Consider the following 17,762-nt stretch of genomic DNA (forward strand, 5'->3'; position numbering starts at 1 on the left):
TGACCTGAGCCAAAGTCAGACGCTTAACCAACTGAGCCACCCAGGTACCCCAGTGAACGTTAATTTTAATAGTTTGGAAGAAATAGGTACCAGGTAAGCATTTTTAAAAAATGAAATACTACTGAAAAATTTTAAATCTGTAAATTATTTCACTTCATTCATTATAATTTCTATTGCAAGAGTCCTGAGAATGTGTTTCTAATTTCTATAAGGGAATTGATTCCAGCATGATGAGGTTCTATTTGTTTAGACGATTTTCTGTATTTGCATACTTTTTTTGCCAGTAACTTCAATGAATTTTTAGATCTTGATCTCACTGTCTTCAGCTACAAAATGAGGATTTTAGTCTAGTGGATGTCCAATCTTCATTCTAGTTTCTTAAATTCATCTTTCACATCTATTTTGAATGTTTGGAATTTCTTATCATGTACATGTATTTTATATTATTTTATTGATAAGTATGGGCCATTATTTTTCAGTTATTTTCCTCTACTTTAAAGAAGCAAATGTTAGCTTAAAAAGGGAGTAAACAAGAACATTAGATAGATGGAGGGAATGGACTGAGGGAGATAGAAAAGCAAATGTAGAGTCAGGATATATGGGACAGTAGTTATTTTTAAAGATTTTCTAAGTAGTTATTTTTAAAGATTTCTAAGGTATAGGGAATCACCTAGTGGTGGAAACAGAAAATGCTTTTTGAAAGTTTAGGATTTGGTTTCCTGTGCTTTAATTCAGTTCAGATCACTGAATAGTGTCCATATGGTTTGTAATCAATGTATTTAAAATAGAGCAAGATGTTGAATATTTATTTTTTGTAATCGACTTTTAAAATCATACTAATATGTCGAATATGTAATATTATCCTCAAGCCTTTCTTTCCTAGAGGGATCAAAAATCCCCTAATACTAAGTTTGAAAATTAATTCTTGTCCCAAAGAATGTGTTAAATTCATGGTTCTGTAGTCAGAAGAAGTCTAGATATGCACAAAACAAGCATGAAAGCATGACCCTTATCTACCAGAAATGCGTGGTCTAATCAGAACCAGGCAAATCTATTACGATTACACTTTTAATTTCACAGATGAGGTAGCTGACATTCCATCTACTTTACAGAGGCTTTTGAAACATCTGAGAAACCAAGATGGATTTTGCACTTGTCAAAAATAATCATATGTATATGACCCCTTCCACTTACTTTGGGTTTTCCTCAGATAAAGACTCAGACGGAAGTAGTTTTGGGAGGTGATAATTCCAGGAATCAAAGTGGGGGGACAGGGAGAGTGAGACATGGAAAGAGGAAGAGTCAGGGGAAGGGTGTTATTTCCCAATAACGTCAGCAGGTGCCAAGGGCTTGATTTTTCTGTGATCTCTCAGAATTGCACATGTGAAAGATGGAATGCTGAGCCATCTATTCTCTGGCTCCTGACCACATTCATTAAGATTGTCCCTGGAAACTATAATTATCCCTATATTTCTAGGCTCCCTTAGCTCCAGAGAAATCCCTGGATCAGAGAAGTGGAGTAACCCATGGCTTGCACTTGTGGTGGAAAGAGTCTGAGCCCACACAGAAACGTCTACTAGAGTGGTGGCTAAAATCACAGGTGGGCCAAGGGGATATCCCAGAAATACTTTCTATGACCACACCTTATCCTGCTCAGACCCGCTTGTCCCCAAATTAAGTTAATTCTGTCATTGTATCTTCAAAGTGCTGGCCACAATCTCTAAAGACTTTGTACAGAAAAATTTGTGGATCAGGCTATGGTGGTTCTGCTATTATAGCTGGTCCCAAGGCCATGACTGATATTCATCAACTTTCTGCTCTACCATCCATTCTAGGTTTCTCCATCCTAGGCCAGCATCAGCTGATCTAATTTATTTGCCTGGTGGGAGGATTCCAGAACTTCATCTCAGAGTGGTCAGGCCTTGGGTTGCCTTGCCCTCCTTGGACTGTGGTGGCTGCAATTACTTGTTCACTCTTATTACCAGACATAAAGACACATAGGAGTATCCCCAGTGATTCCTCTGAGTTTCAGACATATTCTTCCTTCCCCTTTTTTGTAACAGCAAGCCTAGTTTCTCATGGTAATGTGGGTTGATTAACCTCACCAGTATTATAAGACCTTTCTTTGCCTGCTGGTCCAATTGTGTTAATAACATAAACAAAAACAAAAAAACCAACCAGCCAACCAAACAAACAAACAAAACAAAGATCAGTTGTAGCTTCAGGGTTTGTGGGACCCTTTTGTGTCACAGGAGTAGTGAACCCCACTTCCCACTTTACCCAGTAGAGCCCAAAGTAGAAGGGGAGGCACACATGGGTTATTGGGAATGATAGTGAGAAGGGCTAATTTGTGTTCCTTTCCTTGGAATATAGACCTGGTTATTCTAGCTGTTGAAGACACAACTTGCTTTATCGGCTCAATACAGATAGTGCATTATGGAGGATGTTTCCCTAACTCGACAGGATGCTATGCCTAAACTAGCACCTTAATAGGCCGCTCCAATGTGGTATCTCGATTAGTTTCATAGTACCAAAAACAAAGTGGCTTCAAACAATAGACATTTATTGTCTCGTAGCTCTGGAGCTAGAATCTGAGATGACAGTGTTGGCACGAGTGGTTCCTTCTGAGGGCTGTGAGGGAGAATCTGCTCTATGCCCTTCTCCTGGCTTCCAGTGGTTGGCCAGCACTCCTTGGTGTCCCTTGGCTTGTAGCAACTCCATCCTTTTCTTGGCATTCTCTCCATGTCTCTGTATCTGTGTCCAAATATCTCCTGTTTATAAGGACATTGTCCTACTGGATTAGGACTCACCCTAACGACCTCATGTTAACTGATTACATCTGAAATAACCCTCTTTTCAATCAAGGTCACATGCTGAGGTGCTAGGGATTAGGACTTTCACATGTGAAATTATGGGGGCACTATTCAACCCATAACAGTAGCAGACCAGCTACTTCCAGGAAATAGGCAGGATATGGTAGTACGAGCAATCCTATGGTCACATACACATTTCTCAGTAGGTCCCCTGGTTGAAGGCAATTTTATGTAAGATTCCATGGTTGGGAGAGGCTCTGTAAAAAGAAAAGATAAACCCACCTCTGGAGTAGGTATTGATTCCTACAGAGTGGAAGTGGGGGAGATCTAGTGCAAAACTGACTTGCCACCCAGAAGCTGGTTGTTTCTGTATCTATGCTGGAAAGATATCTAGAAAATATGCAAATATTTAATAAACAGTATGTTTCTAGGGGCACCTGGGTGGCTCAGTTGATTGACCATCCGACTTCGGCTCAGGTCATGCATGATCTCATGGTTCATGAGTTCGAGCCCCACGTTGGGTTCTGTGCTGACAGCTTAGAGCCTGGAGCCTGCTTCAGATCCTGTGTCTCCCTTTCTTTCTGAGCCCTTCCCTCGCTCATGCTCTGTGTCTCTCTGTCTCTCAAAAATAAATAAAGGTTAAAAAAAATACTTGAGGGCGCCTGGGTGGCGCAGTCGGTTAAGCCTCCGACTTCAGCTCAGGTCACGATCTCACGGTCCGTGAGTTCGAGCCCCGCGTCGGGCTCTGGGCTGATGGCTCGGAGCCTGGAGCCTGCTTCCGATTCTGTGTCTCCCTCTCTCTCTGCCCCTCCCCCGTTCATGCTCTGTCTCTCTCTGTCCCAAAAATAAATAAACGTTGAAAAAAAAATTAAAAAAAAAATACTTGAGCTGAATGAAAATGAAGAGTCAACAAATAAAATTGCTGTCACCAAGTAAAGTTAATATAAACTTGAAACGCTTATGGTAGCAATAGAATAAAGATCTAAAATTAGTTATCTAAACTTCCACTTTAAGGAGCTAATAAAAAAATTAAACTTTAAGTATAAAGATGAGAGTAGAAATCAATGAAATTGAAAATGGAAAAATATTAGAGAAAAAAAATCAATAAAATCAAAAGCTTGTTCTTTGAAAAGATCAATAATGTTAATAAAATTCAAGCTGGATTGATGAGAGACAGGGTGGAGGAAAGAACACAAATTATTAGCATCAGAAATGAAAGGGAGGAGTGCCTGGGTGGCTCAGTCCGCTAAGCGTCTGACTTCGGCTCAGGTCATGATCTCATGGTTCATGGGTTCGAGCCCCGTGTTGGGCTCTGTGCTGAAGGCTCAGAGCCTGGAGCCTGCTTCAGATTCTGTGTCTTCCTCTCTCTCTGCTCCTCCCCCACTCATGCTCTGTTTCTCTTTCAAAATAAATAAACATTAAAAAAAAAAAAGAAATGAAAGGGAAAAGATAATTCATCTGATAAGGCCACTAAAAGGATAGTAATAGAAGATTTTGAAAAACTATGTTCCAATAATTTTGGCAACGTAGATGAAGTAGAAACATTGCTTGAAAGACACAAACTACTGAAACTGAATAAAGTAGAAATAGACCACTTTAATGCCCTCTTTTCAATTAAAAATTTTAATCCCTAATAAAAAACCTGCACAGAGAAAACTCCAGGCCTAAGCATTAAAGAATAAATGATACCAATTCTATGTAAACTCTTCCTGAAAGACATAAGGACGAAATGCTTCTCAACTAATTTTACGAGGCCAGATTTAACCTGACATCAAAACCAGGCCAGTTTTAACCATACTTAATGATACAACAAGATGGAAAACTATGACCCAATATCTCTCCTATACATAGTTGCAGAAATCTTCAAGAAATATTAGCAAGTCAAATTCATCAACATATAAAAAAAGGATAATATACCACACCAAGTGGCATACATAGCAGTAATTCAAGGTTGTTAACAGTTGAAGATCAAACAGTGCAATCCCCATGATACCCGAATAAAGGAGAACTACCATGTGATCTTCTCAATAAGTTCAGCAAAAGAGTTTGATAAAATCCAATAACCTAACACCATGATAAAAATGGTCAACAAACTGAAGCAGAAAGAAACTTCCTTAAGCTGATAAAGGGCATCTATAAAAATTTATAGCTATCATCATACTTCGTGATGAGAGACTGAATGTTTTTCCCTAAGATCAGAAAGACAAAAAAGATGTCCACTCTCATTATACTATTCAACATTATACTTGAGGTCCTAACCAATGAAATAAGGAAGGGAAGAAAAATAAATAGAAAACATATAGATTGGAAACAAGGAAGTAAAACCATGTTGAGTTGCAGATAACCTGTAGAATATAGTAATCTACAAAACAGCTACTAGAACTATTAAGAGATGTTATGAGGTGAATTGCACCCCGCCCCCCCAATTTACATGTTGAAATCCTAATTCCTAGTACATCAGAATGTGACTTTACTTGGATACAGGGTCTTTACAGAGTTAAAATGAGGTCATCAGGTTGGGCCCTGTTACGGACTGAATGTTTGTGTCCTAGCTGATTAATATAAGACAGGTTAGCAAGTTTGCAAGATACAAAGTCATTTTACAAAAATAAATTGATTTCTTTATACAAGCAACAAAATACGAGAAATTAAAATTTTTAAAGTCTGCTTACAATAGCATGCAGAAAAGGAAATACTTGTGGATGAATATAACAACATATGTATATACCCTGAAAATTATAAAACACTGCTAAGAGAAGTATTATTTAGAAGACTGATTATAAAACACTGCTAAGAGAAGTGTTATTTAGAAGACCGAAATAATTGAAGACATATACCGTGTTAATGAACCAGAAGATGCAATATTCTTAGATCCTTCAAACTGATCTACAGATTCAATGCAATCCCCATCAAAATTCCAGGAGGCTTTTGGAAAAGTTAGGATTCTTATTCTAAAATGTTTATGGAAAATAAAGGTCCTAGACAATTTAAAAAGGTCCTAAAACAATTTAAAAAGATCACAGAGAGCTTATAGTACTTAATTTAACGACTTAATTATAAATCTACAGTAATCAAAACAGTATGATACAGTTGTAAAGATAGACAATACAGGTCAGTAGAACAGTATAAGGAGGCAGAAATAATGTCCCTGTTTGTGTGTTCATTTAATTTTCAATAAAGGCACTAAGGTAATAATAGAAAAAGGAGATGGTATTAGAACAACTGGATCACTATATGGCAAAATGTAAACTTTGACCTTTATATCATGCCATACAAAAAATAAAACTCAAAATGGATCAGAGACTAACATGTAAAAACTCAAATTATAAAATTTCCAGAAGAAAATATAGGACAGTCTTTGAAAATCTGAGATATGTGTAAATTTCTCAGCTCCAACTCAAAAAATCATGACCCATGAAAGAGAAGATTGAATTGACTCTATCAAAATCAAATTTCTGCTTTTTGAAAGACATCAAACACATTTGGAGCAAATGTTTGCAAACCGGGTATCTGACAAAGGCTTTGTGTTCAGAATATATGATATATCATAGGGAGAAGACCAGCAACTCAATAAAAATATAGGCAAAATATTTTAAGAGATACTTCACAAAAGAAGACATACAGCTAGCTAATAGGTACATCAAAAGATGGTCAACATATTAGTCATCAGACAAATGCAAATTAAATCCACTGTGAGCTAACATACACACTGAGCAGAATGGCATAAATTAATGACTACCAGTACCAGGTACTGGTGAGGATGTGCATCAGATCGAACCCTCATACACTGTAAAACATACAAGCACTTTGGGAAAGATTTTGGGCATTTCTTAAAACGTTAAGCATTCACTTACTATTTGATGCAGTAATTTCACTCACATGTATTTTACAAGAGAAATGAAAACCCACATTCATTCACAAAGCTCGTATGCAAAAATATAGAAGCTTTATTCGTAATTCCAAATAGGAAACAACACAAATGTCAATCAATAGGATAACCTGATTGCATATCCATGCAAGGAAATATTATTAAGAAGTTCAAAAAAATAAATGAGGAGGAGCCTCAAACATATTATGCTGAGCCAAAAAAGCCAGACACAAAAGAGTAATGGAATTACATAATGTAATTCCAGTTATATGAAGCTCTAAAAAAAACCCACAAATTTAATATATAGTGATGGAAAACAGATCAGTGGTTGGAGTGTATCTTGGACTTTTGGGGGGTAGATACCTGGAAAGGGGCACAAGGAAACCTTCTGGTGTGAAGGATTATTTAAATGTTGATTTTGATGTTGCTTACAAAAGTGCATGTATTCTTCAAAATCCGTTGCACGATACACCTAAAATGAGTGTATTTTTTTAAAAAAAATTTTTTTTTTCAACGTTTATTTATTTTTTTGGGACAGAGAGAGACAGAGCATGAACGGGGGAGGGGCAGAGAGAGAGGGAAACACAGAATCGGAAACAGGCTCCAGGCTCCGAGCCATCAGCCCAGAGCCTGACGCGGGGCTCGAACTCACGGACCGCGAGATCGTGACCTGGCTGAAGTCGGACGCTTAACCGACTGCGCCACCCAGGCGCCCCTTAAAATGAGTGTATTTTATGTGAACTACATCTCAATAAAAATTTGAATATAAGATATAGATTTTCAAAACAGATAAAAACAAAATAAAATCATGTGCTGCCTCCAAGAGAAGCATCTAAAGCATGTAGACACAGAATTGTCGCAAATAAGAAGGTGGAAGAATAGGGGCGCCTGGGTGACTCAGTCGGTTAAGCGTCCAACTCTTGATTTTGGCTCAGGTCATGATCTTGAGGTTGTGAGATTGAGGCTCCACCCAGTGTGGAGCCTGTGGAAGATTCTCTTTCTCCCTCTCTCTCTGCCCCATCCCTGCTCTCTCTCTCTCTCTCTTTCTCTCTCAAAAATAAAAAATAACAACCAAACCAAACCAAAATAACAACCACCAGCACCAGCATCACCACCGATATTGTTCCTGCCTCATAGAACTTATATTGTAGTGAGGTAGGCAATCTCAAGATCAGATACATACCTGTAAAACTAAAATGTCTTAAGTCTCCCTATAGCTGAAACATCATTATGACATAATAAAAAACAAATTGCTGCTTAAAATAATAGGTTATATTGTCTTCAGGATTCAGAGAGCTTTTATTTAGAGAAAGAACTTTTATGGTTGTTGTTGTTGTTTTTTTTTTTTTTTTGAGGGGTGGGGAATAATTGATTAAAAGAAGGATGACAACTTATTTAATCGAACCTGAAAAGGAAATGGAATGTTATGAGAGAGATGTGATGCTTGCTGGAGGGAATGTAGCTTGAGAAAGTATTTATTAAAGGGAAATATTTGAGCAGTGTTAAGTGCTATGAGGAAGATTCAGGAAAGTAGGAGCAGTGGATGATTCCAGTTTACAAGGGCATAATTGAGAGTCAAGTTTCTGAAATGCAAGGGGCTCCAAACACAGAGTGGTCATTCAGCCTTTGAGTCAGAAATATGCTTCCTGTGGTTGTAGCAGGAAAACGGAGAGAAAAATGGTTGTTGATTTGGGCAAGGTTGTAGATGTCAGTGACAGGCAGTTGAAGGTGTTCCTGTCAGACGTCTTTCATTTTCTGTGAACTGGGAGATAAGGTCATCTTCTGCGAGCCAGAGTGGAGATGGTAGTTGGAGGAGATTAGAGAAATTCTGGACTTGGGACAAAGGGTTGTCCCAGTTAGAGGTCATACATTTAAAGTGGTTCCTATCTGCACAATCCTAGGATTTTTCTCCAGCCCCATTCTGTAGCAATAGGGCTCTTAGGAAGGGTCTGGACAGGTGCATGCATATAAGTTTGGGGAGACAAAGAGAACAAGGGGTAAGAGAGTGGATACTAGTAAAAGGAGTAGTTTAAGTGATGGACCCTGCAATCTAAGCTGGAGAGGAAAAGATAGACTCGAGCACTGATTGATTGGCAGAAAGTAGAGATGGTGGATGAATAAATTAGCCCAGAGAGTAGACTGGCACAGTGAGGGAGCAGCTTTAAAAAGAGAAGTGAGGGACTAATTTCACTTAGCATAATACCCTCCAGTTCCATCCACATAGTTGCAAATGGCAAGATTTCATTCTTTTTGATTGCCAAGTAATACTCCAGTGTGTGTGTGTGTGTGTGTGTGTACATTTTCTTTATCCATTTATCCATCAGTGGACAATACTTTGGCTATTGTTGATAGTGCTGCTATAAACATGGGGGTGCATTATGCTAAGTGAAATTAGTCAGTCAGAGAAAGACAAAAATCATATGACTTCACTCATATGAGGACTTTAAGAGACAAAACAGATGAACATATAAGGGAAGGGAAACAAAAATAATATAAAAACAGGGAGGGGGACAAAACAGAAGAGACTCATAAATATGGAGAACAAACTGAGGGTAACTGGAGGCATTGTGGGAGGGGGGATGGGCTAAATGGGTAAGGTGCACTAAGGAATCTACTCCTGAAATCGTTGTTGCACTATATGCTAACTAATTTTGATGTAAATTTTTAAAAATAAAAAATAAAATTAAATAGAAAAAGAAGAAAAGTGAGGGAGTTGAAAATAACTCTCATAAGACATCTACATTTGGTTGGATGGGATTCACCCCCTTAAAAAATGGGGAAAAATAGCAGGGGAAGGAAACCATAATTGAAATCACAAAATAGTCTCCCATCACATGGTTCCTCTGTTCAAGAAGTCAATGTATTTCTTTACTGATTATTATAGATGAATGTAGTACAAGGTTTGGCTATACAGTGACCACCCAATAGTTATCTACTAAGTAATGAATAAATAAATAGTAAATGTCATCCTTGAAAGTCCTCTATTACATGTCTTTCTGGTTCCTTAGGTAGCTAATAGTTGAATAATTACCCAGGGAAGCAATGGAATTGTGATTGGTGCTGGAATCAGAATTGGGTTCAAATCCCAGAACACCCAGATGCTAGACTGATCATGGCATTGTCTAGTAAAAGTTCTCCTCACCTACCGGCTTCCTCCCTTTGTGGGGGGATTCAAGGATAGTGGAGAACAAGGTCTTGGTCCAGATGGTGGTTTTACATCCCAAGATGGTCTTAATTTTTATGTGCAAAGTTACTGGGAAGTTAAGAGATACAAAAATGAATTAAAACAGATTTTACTCCACAGGAATTTTCGAGACTGATAGGGGAGACAGACATAAATATAATGTATACACCAATTTCTAAGAAAGATATAGAAAATCGTTATTTTTTTTTATGTTGGTTTATTTTTGAGAAAGCGAGAGAGCGCTAGAGAGAGAATTCGGGTGGGGGAGAGGCAGAGAAAAAGGGACAGAGAAAATTCCAAGCAGGCTCTGCACTGCCCCACATGAGACTCGAATTCAAAAACCATGAAATCATGATTTGAGCTGGAATCAAGAGTGGGATGCTTAACCAACTGGGCCACCCAGGGGCCCATGGAAATAGTTATTTCTAAGAGCTGGGTGAAAATAGGGGGTTTTTATGAAGGAAGTGGCATTTGAACTGGGTACTGAAAGATGAGCAGAAAAGGTAAAGGGCCATCTAAAATGCAGTAACCATCTAATGAAAGGTAGAGAGAGGGTTACAGAAAGTTTGTAATGTATCGAGGAGGGCAACAGCATCAGAGATCCATTAATTTAACAATTCATTCTTTTGCTCCTGTCTTTAGAATCTTATTTTTTGTTGACTAGGGAAATAAAACAAGTACACAAACATACACAAAACTAGTGGGCTTCATATAAAGGAGAGATAACATCTACTTTTGGAGATTCTTCTGGCTGCAATGTCCTCCCCTGAATCCAGCTAACAAGGGTTCAGAATCACCTCTTTAGAATACGATCAACGGGACAACAGCAGTTAAGAGTGACATCCTGTATACTCTAGATTCAATTTCAAATTAGGGAGCTTCTATGTGCCTCAACTACCTTTTAAATAAAATGGAAACACTCTCCTCAAAGAATTGTTAAGAATGACACTGGACGAAGAATGCATGGCAGGCATAGTACCTCATATCTATGTGCTAAATTACATATTTAAAAATAAGTAGATACCTAGTGAGCAGCATTAAGAATGTTCGCCAGCCCGCACAATTCCGCCGGCTGTAGGTGATAGACCACACTCTCCTAATCAGCGGAGCCGGTTCCTACTTCCTTGCGGAAATAGCGGTTCCAAAAGGCCTTCAGACTCTGCAAGAGCACGTGGGCTCCGCCTCCCCACAACAACAAAAAAAACACTGTAACTCCGGTGCCGGCAGGTCGGGTGGTGAGGGCTTGATTTTTAAATCCGTCCGAAAGAACCAATCAGAGCGACCGTCCGAGTGCGCGGAAGCCGATTGGTTTGTAGCTACTCACGGCAACCAATAGGCGTGGAAGTAAGTTCCGTCGGTCCCGGAAGGGGGCGAATCGAAAACGGGTGGCGACCGCGGGCAGTTTGAATTGGAACCTGGGCTGAAACCCGCGGAGGCTGCGCCGGAACTCGACTCTCCCACGGGTCGTCTTTCTCTCCCCGCCAGCAAGGTGAGTGTCCTGCGTGGGTGGTGACTTCGGCTGCAGGCCTGGGGGAGCGGCTGACTTTCTGTCCGAGGACCCGCGATCCCACAGGCATCCGCGCTCCGTGGCCCAGGGGATGTAGCGGTCCACCCCCGCCCACCTGACGGGACCGGAGGATCAGCCTGGCCGGGGTGAGGTTTTTAGGGCCGCTCTGCTCCTGGGAAAGCTGTGCTCGCACCACTGTCCGCAGACCCAGCTCGCTCACGAGCTCGCACTCTGGGGGATCGGTTTCCTCGTGATAAATGAATTATAAGGTAAATGAATTGGGGACCAGCAGGTATTTTCCTCGCAGCCGTCTACGTCCCCAGCCAGTGGCTTCTTGGGTTTTCATCTGCCCGGTGGGTTGGTGTGCCTGCTGCCTCTTGCGAGAGCATTTCTCCTGCCTTCCACTTTTATTTGGGCACGCTTGGGTGCCTGGCTCTGTTATGTTATGAGGACCCAGAAATAAACGACCTGAGTCCTATCCTTGAGCCTGGTCTAGAGGATCAGGCTGAGTTTTAACTCTTAGGCCTAGCCGTTGCTCTGTAGGCGGGGACTCCGCTTTCTTGTTGGAGTTGGGAGATTCTGATAAAGGGAAAGCGTGAAAATGGGCCTACAGTGCGTGTTTTGATTCGGGCATGAAGAGTGCCTTCCACATATTTAAGATAGAGCATTTTCTGCAAAATCCTCCTTACAGGAACCTTGACATCTAGGGCTTTTCTTCAACTACCCACCCTCCTTTACACCTGTTGCTTCTTACATCTTAATCTGGAGATTTACAATTTTTTGTCATTTGCCCAGTGCTTGGGTAATGATTGTTGGTGATTGATGCCCTCATCTGTGAAAGTATGCTGTAATCAAAAGTAGCTTGGGTCTGATGATTGTTTTAACCACTTCTTTATAGCAGTATATTAGATTTGGAAATGGAAAAGGATTCAACTTGCCAGTTTTCCTTCTGTTTATTTTCCTCATCTCTATCATCTTTCTAAATTGCTACTTTTAATATTTTGTTGGTGATGGCATCTGATGTAATGAGTTCAGTGGCTAGCCTAACTGTTTAGGACAGTTATCATTGTGTGCCTCTGGGGTATTGTACTCCCATCCCTGAATGAGCAAGCTAGATTGAACTGAAGGAGAAGCCTATTGTGGCAGTGTAAATTGTCCTTTGTTGGTGGAGAGGCATGAGATTTCTTTCAGCAGTTTTTGGGCAAATAGGAGTGGAGTTTAAGATGCTGCGTTCAAAGAATTGAGATCTGCAAAAAGAAAAAAAAAAAGCTGGCGGAGAAAACACAGCTTTCCAAGAACTTTGCTTCTGTTTTTTAATTTTTTTTGAATGTCTTTTTTTTTTTTTAATCATTCCTAGTTCTTTTACCAACTGTTTATTAGTTGTTCTGATAAAAAGTTTCATGGGTGAAGTCAATTGAAGCAAGACACTACAATGTTTGTGGATTTCATTTAGTAAAAGAGATTCTCACCTTGTTGCCCATGTAACTGGAAAATGAATGCTTTTCTTTCATTTAAGTTCTAGAGGCAAACGAATAAAGAACAATTACCATACTTTTCTTCCAGATGATTTAAATATCCTAAGATGTGGCCCAGAAGGAGGTAGGCCACTTCTCTCTTGGTACCACAGGCTGAAATATACAAATGAAGTGTTTTTGACAATAAATATAATAGCTAGCAGGTGTAGAACACTCATCAGGAAATATAGTACTGTTGTAAGCCTTTGGGAAGTCACCACCATTATTATCCATATTTTACCAATGAAGAAACCAAGGCACAGAGCAGTTAAATAACATGCCCAAGGTCACACATCTTATAAGTGGCTGAGCTGGGATTTGAATCACTGAGTCTATATACTGGTTTCCTCATCAAGGTCTCTCTGGAGCATGTCTTTACTGCATTGTGCAATGACTCTAGCACTAATACGACACTCACTCTTTGTTCATTCATGCATTAGCTCAACACATAACTGCTTGGAAGGAGAGACAGGGTAGCTGTGTCATGAGAGACTATGACCAGGAGATATGACCAGGTTATGGATCTCCCCAGGGAAGGCTTCCCAGATGTGGCAATGATGTGAAGAGGGAAAGAAGAGCATTTGCAAAATAACTTATCATGAGTTTTATTTGTTTATAGGATCTATTTCACCTGAGACCTCATAGCAAAATACTCATGTTTTGTGTAATAAAAACAAATGGAGTGGCAGAAAGAAGGTAGCTCAGAAATGAAATCTGAGAAATAGGAAAAACAAAGCCAGGGAAACCGAACAAGCATCTTCTGTACTTCACCATCAGAGTTATTGGTGGTCACCTTTCAGAGGATGGAGAAGATAGATGTTATACTTCCTTATCTTTTGAAATGCGAAGTTTTGAAACTCCTTAGAGACTCCCTAGTCTCTGAGACTTGTAAGTTTCCTTTTACTGTATTAAGCCCAACAGTCTGCTTACTCTTTTCAGTTTACTTATAAATGCGTGAATAGTAAAGAAAGGAGAGCAAAATGAGCTGGGCTTTGGAAGAATGGAAAGAGGGCCTGCCTACGAGAGCGCTCCAGAAAATTCAAGAGCTGGAAGGACAGCTGGACAAATTGAAGAAGGAAAGGCAGCAACGGCAGTTTCAGCTTGAGACTCTGGAGGCCGCGCTGCAGAAGCAGAAACAGAAGGTATCAGTGAAATGCTGGTATTTAAACCTTGTCACACATTTGAGCTTGGTCTGAAATTTCGAGAAAAACGATCATGCTGTCTTCAGGTGGTATTCCGCTCCTCTCCTTTTTTCAGTCATTTGTATTTTAATTGCCTCATTTTCTTCATCCTCTGTCCTCATTTCTGCTTACCTGCTAAGATTCAGAGCTGCTGAGTTCCATTTTAACTCCGTTTGGGACCACACATTGGAAATTACTTTTGTACTCTGTACCCACATGGCCAGAATTCTTCAGCTCCGAATTTAGGGGCTAGTATTAGAGCCCTTTGCAGTCCAAATGGATATCACTTTCTGATAGTGGGCTTTTCACTTGGTATTCCCAGTCCTCTTCTCTTCTGGGCTAGAAAATGAAAACTTAGAGGTGCCTGGGTGGCTCAGTCGGTTAAGCATTTCCGCTCAGGTCGCGATCTCATGGTTCATGGGATCGAGCCCCACGTAGGAGCTCGGAGCCTGCTTGGGATTTTCTCTCTCCCTCTCTCTCTGCCCTTCCCTCATGCTCTCTTTCTCTCAAAATAAATAAATAAACTTAAAACAAAATAGAAAATGAAAATTTAAACAGTGCTTCTTCCTTACCTCTGCACGAGCCAACAAGGTAGTGGTATAGTCACTGCTTCTAAAAGCGTCTTCACTAGTGGGAGAATTTTTGCAATAACTGAGTTTAGCAGCCAGACTTTGAAATGAATTGCTAAGGGAGGTTTATAGGGTTTATTTTTGATTTTGTTATCTTGAAAGGACATTAAAGTCTCCCTTTCTAGGAAAGGTACGTGTGTAGCCCTGACCAAAGATAATGTAATCCATGACTTCGTAGAACTTTTCTGTCTATAGGCTACCAAGTGGGGTCATTTAAAATTTCTGTGTTCTTCGTGAAGCACTGACATGTGCATTATAGCAACCACATCTCAGAAACATTAGTTGTCAGTGTTGAGCTCAGATTTACAAATAATGCTTGGTAGAGTCACAAAGTAAGAGACCCGTTTCTTTCTGCACAATCTCCATTAGGTTGAACATGAAAAAACTGAGGGTGCAAACCTAAAAAGGGAGAACCAGAGCTTGATGGAAGTATGTGAGAATCTGGAGAAGACCAAGCAGAAAATTTCTCATGAACTTCAAGTCAAGGAGTCACAAGTGAATTTCCAAGAAGGACAACTGAACTCCAGCAAAAAACAAATAGAAAAACTGGAACAGGAACTGAAAAGGTAATTTTTTTGAATGGTATTTTTATGGATGTCATTTATACGTGTTCGTCAGATGCATTTTTATCTTTTCCTTTAATGATATAATTATGAATTGCAGTTTTTTCCCCCAGTGGAATAAACAATGATTTGAGGAAAAGTAATTCTTCTGTACTTCCTATCGTCACATGGCTTAGTACTATATAAATTCGTTAAATGGCTTTTTGCTTATTCATTTCTTTGTTCAGGATATGTTTATTAAGCTGTCTCATGTGCAAGACACTGTGTTTGTTACTGGGTGGTATAATAAATAACGCCAAATCTCTCAACGGTGAGTACTGAAAAGGCGGAGGGGAGTGAAAGCATGGCTAATACTGATGGCTTCTGTTTCCTCTGAGTAGAAAAGCTGTTGCGAGAATAAGAGAGAGAAGTAGGGGGTTTTAGAAGGACCTGGGAACACTCAGGGTCTAGCTAAGATTGGAGTCTAGGAGTTGATAGTGGGACCCATCTATAGAGTTGTACACTTTTTATTTCCCCGTCAGCATCTGCGATGTCAATGCTAAGAATGTGAATGGGAGGTTTGACTTAGGGTTATTTTCAGCCAGGGTCATGGGATAGGAGACAATGGATAATTGAGGCTGCTGCGAAGAGAGTGGTTAAAATCCTGTGCCATGGAATCTAGGCTGGAGAGGGAAGGGAGCAAACTCAAGAAGAGCTTCCTACTGAGATCCCATCTTCCATCTGAAGCATTACATAACCGATTTGCCAGTTTCAGTGCCATATTTAAGCACTAAAAAATGGTGCTTTTGACTTCTTTACCATTAAAAAGAAATCCTCAAACAACTTGAGACATCAGTCAAAATAAATCTAGTGGGACCTAAATGCTAGCTTATAAATGATACCTTTTTGTTTTAATAGTGGAATTTGGTCAAAATAGCAAGGAGTAATACAGACTGGAAGCAAAATGGACTTTAGTAGATTGCCCCATTGTTGATTCTGCTGATACACACCCAGAAATTTTTTTAAAAATGTTTTTTTATTTGAAATAACTTTTTTTTAAAAGTTTATTTATGTATTTTTGAGAGAGAGAGAGCCCGAGACAGTGTGCCCGCAGGGGAGGGGCAGAGAGAGAGGGAAACCAAGAGTCCCAAGCAGGCTCCACACTATCAGCACAGAGCCTACATGGGGCTCAGTCCCAGGAACCATGAGATCATGACCTGAGCCAAGATCAAGAGCTCAACTGACTAAGCAACCAGGTGCTCCTGAAATAACTTTAGGTTTACAGAAACAGTAGTTAACATCCAATATAACCAAAGCATAATGACCGAACCAGAAATCAACATTGGTTCAATGCTATTAACTAAACTATAGGCCTTATTAGCATTTCACTAGTTTTTCTGGTAACGTCCTTTCTCCGTTCCAGGATCTGATGCAGGATCCCACATTACATTTAGTTGATGTTGTCTTCGTCTCTTTCTAAGCTATGACAGTTTCTTGCCTTTTGTGTCCTTGCAGCTGTTGACAGGTTAACTCGTCAGCTCTTTTGTAGAATAGTCCTCAATTTGGGTCTCTCTGTTGTTCTTCTCACTGATTATATCAGGGGTTTCAGCAATGCCATGGTTCATATTTTGTGCTAGATGGTTCTTTTGGACTAGATGTGGAAGGCTGTCCTGGGCACTGTAGTGTCCTTAATAGCATCCCTGGCCTCTACCTACTAGATTCCGGTAGCACCTATCCCATCTGCAAGTTTTGACAACCAGAAATGTCGTTAGGCATTGCTAAATGTCTTTTGGGAGGACAAAATCATTCTGGATTGAGAACCACTGGGTCCGATTGAGGTTATGAATTTTGGGTGAGAATACCACAGAAGTGATGATGTTTCTGTTTCAGCGTATACTATCAGGGTAACATAATTTAACATGACTTTTACTCTGATTACCTGGCTAAGGTATTGTCTGGGTTTCTGGGAACCCAGAATAGTAACTGGGAAGTTACTATTTTCCCCTTTGTAATTAATAAATATCTTGATACCAAGGAATTTGTTTTTCCTAACATAACTGCAATAATCTTAATCCTACCTACCTCTCAAACATAGTTTTGAAAGTTCAGACATTTTGCAATGACTCTGATTTGTCTTCCTGTGAAGAGAACTTAGGTGCACAGAAATCTTTTTATAATTTTGTTTCCTATCCATACCTAGAAGTTGCATGTTAGAATGATAAATCGTTTCTATTTCACTGAGTTTTTTGTTTTCTTGTTTGTTGTCTGCTGTACCAACCTCCATGAGAACAGGGACCTTGTCGATCTTATCACTGTGCCCCATGCACCTGGCAGTGGTAGGCCCTCAAATATTTGTCAAATGAATAAATGAATGAAAGATAGGCAGTTGCTTTTGAAAAACAGGTGCTAGAGAAGTCGGAAGTTGATTTCAGAAGGCCAGAATAGTTTTCTCTGAAAGCACGTTTTGGCTGCTGGTTTTAGAAATACTGGTTTTCATAATTTAGACAGAAATGTTTATATTTCT

General features: G+C 39.7%; 1 protein-coding gene across 2 annotated transcripts in view; it reads left to right on the forward strand.

Moving 5' to 3' along the window:
- Window positions 1-11,577: 11,577 nt before the first annotated feature.
- CENPF (centromere protein F) overlaps window positions 11,578-17,762 on the forward strand; it is a 66,033-nt gene continuing 59,848 nt past the window's right edge. For both annotated transcript variants that reach the window (XM_047076845.1, XM_047076844.1), the window contains exons 1-3: window positions 11,578-11,641; window positions 13,826-14,028; window positions 15,066-15,262. In XM_047076845.1, coding sequence (XP_046932801.1) covers window positions 13,867-14,028; window positions 15,066-15,262 — 359 coding nt within the window. In that variant the 5' untranslated portion in view covers window positions 11,578-11,641; window positions 13,826-13,866. The remainder of the gene's footprint in view (window positions 11,642-13,825; window positions 14,029-15,065; window positions 15,263-17,762) is intronic.

This window comes from Lynx rufus, unplaced genomic scaffold (genome assembly GCF_022079265.1).
Source record: "Lynx rufus isolate CCGP_SWC_20201006 ecotype Redwood Valley unplaced genomic scaffold, mLynRuf1.p SCAF_15, whole genome shotgun sequence".
In the NCBI taxonomy this organism is placed as follows: domain Eukaryota; kingdom Metazoa; phylum Chordata; class Mammalia; order Carnivora; family Felidae; genus Lynx; species Lynx rufus.